The 3,283-nt window shown below is 38.5% G+C and overlaps 1 protein-coding gene across 1 annotated transcript; it reads left to right on the top strand.

The window, feature by feature from the left end:
- The first annotated feature begins 281 nt into the window (after positions 1 to 281).
- On the top strand, positions 282 to 3,033 carry LOC113708811 (UDP-arabinopyranose mutase 3). The gene is made up of 4 exons (XM_027231417.2): positions 282 to 753; positions 1,825 to 2,075; positions 2,166 to 2,334; positions 2,475 to 3,033. The coding sequence occupies exons 1-4, from the start codon at positions 436 to 438 to the stop codon at positions 2,811 to 2,813; spliced, it is 1,077 nt and encodes a 358-aa protein (XP_027087218.1). The 5' UTR covers positions 282 to 435; the 3' UTR covers positions 2,814 to 3,033.
- The last annotated feature ends 250 nt before the right edge of the window (positions 3,034 to 3,283 follow it).

The raw sequence follows: 3,283 nt of genomic DNA, 5'->3' as shown, positions 1-3,283 counted from the left end.
AAAAAAACTAAAATATGAAACTCCTTTTAGCTTGATGAGTTGCACCAAAACTCTCTAATTCTTTTTTTTTTGGGTTAATTCTGCGCTTTATTTGAACATTGTTTTATATTTGCCCTTTAGTTTTAATTTTAATTCCTATGTGCTTTATTGGCATTATTCACCTTTGAAGAGTAACGCCTCTATTTTGAATATATTTCCAAACGCATTATTCACCCTTGTCCACTCACGTGCGACCGCCCCGTTTGCTCAAGAGTTTCATGTATAAAACACCACAACCTCTTCAGTCTTCACACAACTGCACGGTGCACGCCTCCATTTCTTCGAACTCTTAAACTCCTTAAACTCCAGACTCCATTGAATTTCCCAGATCCCAATCTCCTCTCCCTCAATCTCCTCTTCCCAAGTAGTGAAGGAGGAAGAGGAAATCAACAAAAGATGGCATCTGTATCTCCAACCCCAGTTTTGAAAGATGAGTTAGATATAGTGATTCCCACCATCAGAAACCTTGATTTCTTGGAGATGTGGAGGCCATTTTTCCAGCCATACCATCTCATCATTGTCCAAGATGGTGATCCTTCGAAGACCATCAAAGTCCCTGATGGCTTTGACTACGAATTGTACAATCGCAATGATATCAACCGCATTCTGGGCCCCAAAGCATCTTGCATTTCTTTCAAGGACTCTGCTTGCCGTTGCTTTGGCTACATGGTGTCCAAGAAGAAGTACATCTTCACCATTGATGATGATTGCTTTGTAAGTGGGATTTATCGTTGCAACGCTATATTTTCTGTGTCTTCTCTTGTGGTTTTGATGGAAAGATTGGATTTTTATTTGTATTTTGTGTCAATTTTATGGGACATAGATCAAGTACTTGTGTCCTGTTCTTGATCTAATAATTTTCGGTTGGAAAGTTGAGTTTTTGGGTTGTGAATTTGTTGTTAATTAGTCTGTTGGTTTCTTCTAATTTGGTTCCAATTGCATTTAAGTGTGAAATTTTGCCCCCCTTCTAACTTAATTGTTTCTTCTTTCCTCGTTGGTTTAAAATTTAGATGTGGGAAAATTGAGTTTCACTTTTGGCAAATTTAATTTCAAACTGATGATGGCTTTTAAATTAGTGTTCAATTATATACAGGTCCACAGCTCTTCAACTTATTTTGGCTCTTTGTTGATTGATGTGTGTGGTAAATTTGGATATCATATGGTGTTTAGGTTGTCGATTAATTTGGTTCTGTTTCCGCTAGGTTTGTTAAAATGTAGTTTAAATTGCTGTCTTTTTTTGTGTAAAATTTAGCTCGATTCAGTTTCGTGAACCTTTTATTTTCTGGGGATTAATAACAACTCTTTAGTTTTCTCTCTCGCTTTATTGGTTTTGGTTTTCTTTTGGCATTTGTTGAGAAGTGATATTAATTGGTTTAGTTCAGATTGTCTATGTGCTGATCTAATGGCTTGAGGTTTGCTTCTTACCATGGTCAATTGAAAGGAGTTGGCTCTTTTAAGGACTTTTCATGTCAGAAGACCAGTGAATTTTTCCATTTTTTGTGCTTTATATGATCTCTAGGATAATTTGTTTTGTTAGCAAAAGCTTCACCAAGATAAGGACTCTGATTGTCATGTATACATGATTTGTTTGTTTAAGATGCACTCTTTCATGAGTCCTTTAATTTTCTTTATAGCATTTTGTGTCTTTAGATCCACTGTTTCTCCCCTATCATTGATGAAATGGATTTTACATTTAAAGTCTAACTGCTTTTGCTTTCTTAATTGGTTGGGACCACTTTGTTGGGTTGTGATATTGAAAGCTTGATATTCCTTATGAATGCTCAGGTTGCCAAAGATCCATCTGGTAAAGAAATAAATGCGCTTGAGCAGCACATTAAGAATCTTTTGTCCCCATCAACGCCATTTTTTTTCAATACCCTCTATGATCCCTACCAGGAGGGGGCAGACTTTGTGCGCGGGTATCCTTTCAGTCTTCGTGAAGGTGTACCAACTGCAGTGTCACATGGCCTTTGGCTTAACATACCTGATTATGATGCTCCAACACAGCTTGTCAAACCTCTTGAGAGGAACACCAGGTACAACTGCTTTTCTTCTAACATGTCCTGTTTAATTCCCCTTTCATTTTAACTGTTGTAATTCGTTCTCTCCTTCATACTTGTATTCAGGTATGTAGACGCAATTATGACTGTGCCAAAGGGTACCCTCTTCCCCATGTGCGGCATGAACCTTGCTTTCAACCGTGAATTAATTGGACCTGCAATGTACTTTGGCCTCATGGGTGATGGCCAGCCTATTGGACGTTATGATGATATGTGGGCTGGTTGGTGCACCAAGGTAATCTAATTCTTATGAAGTCTTTTTATCTTGTATAGTAGTTTGTTTCTGTTCCTATGGCTTTAAGATGCTCTTGAATCTGCCATAGAGCTGACCTCTCTGTTATTCTGCTTAATTATTTTGCTCAATTTACTATGCAGGTTATATGCGACCACCTCGGGTTGGGAGTCAAGACAGGGCTGCCTTACATCTGGCACAGCAAAGCAAGTAACCCATTTGTGAACCTTAAGAAAGAATACAAAGGTATCTACTGGCAGGAAGAGCTCATCCCATTTTTCCAATCTGTTGCCCTTCCAAAGGACTGCGCAACTGTTCAGAAATGCTACCTTGAGCTGTCCAAGCAAGTCAAGGCAAAGCTTGGCAAGGTGGATGATTACTTTAATAAGCTGGCCGATGCCATGGTCACCTGGATTGAAGCTTGGGATGAGCTTAATCCATCCAACGCTTCTGCTGAAGTCGCTAATGGCCCCAAAAAGTAGACTATTGAAATTTCGGGTTTACAATTCTCTTCTGATAGGGTATAGGAATTGTATGGTGAAGGTCTTTTTGTCCATGCTCTTAGCTGAGCTTGGATTGGAATCTACCATGTTATAGAGTTGAGGTTAGTGTTTTATTTTCTTTCGACTTTGGAACAAATAAGAAGGTTACGAATTTGTATTAGTACTAATTATTATTTATAAATTGTTCGCCATTTGGTAATAGGTTCTTAATGCTCATCGGCAAATGATCCTGTCAGCGAGTTATCTACTATTTTTTTTGCGTTTGTGTTTGCTTGGCTTTATGGTGAGATGCAAGAGCCAGTCCGGAACTCAACTTCAGACAGTCTGACCCAAGAAAAGTTTTAAATGGAGAATTCGGCCTGGCATTTAAAAATGTCATTCCGAACCAAATGTTTGTCCTGGGGTTTTCATTAGAAATTTTATGGCTAAAGTTTACAGAACCGTTGTCG

Source organism: Coffea arabica, chromosome 4c, assembly GCF_036785885.1.
Source record: "Coffea arabica cultivar ET-39 chromosome 4c, Coffea Arabica ET-39 HiFi, whole genome shotgun sequence".
Lineage (NCBI taxonomy): Eukaryota > Viridiplantae > Streptophyta > Magnoliopsida > Gentianales > Rubiaceae > Coffea > Coffea arabica.
This window is presented reverse-complemented; position numbering and strand designations above follow the sequence as displayed.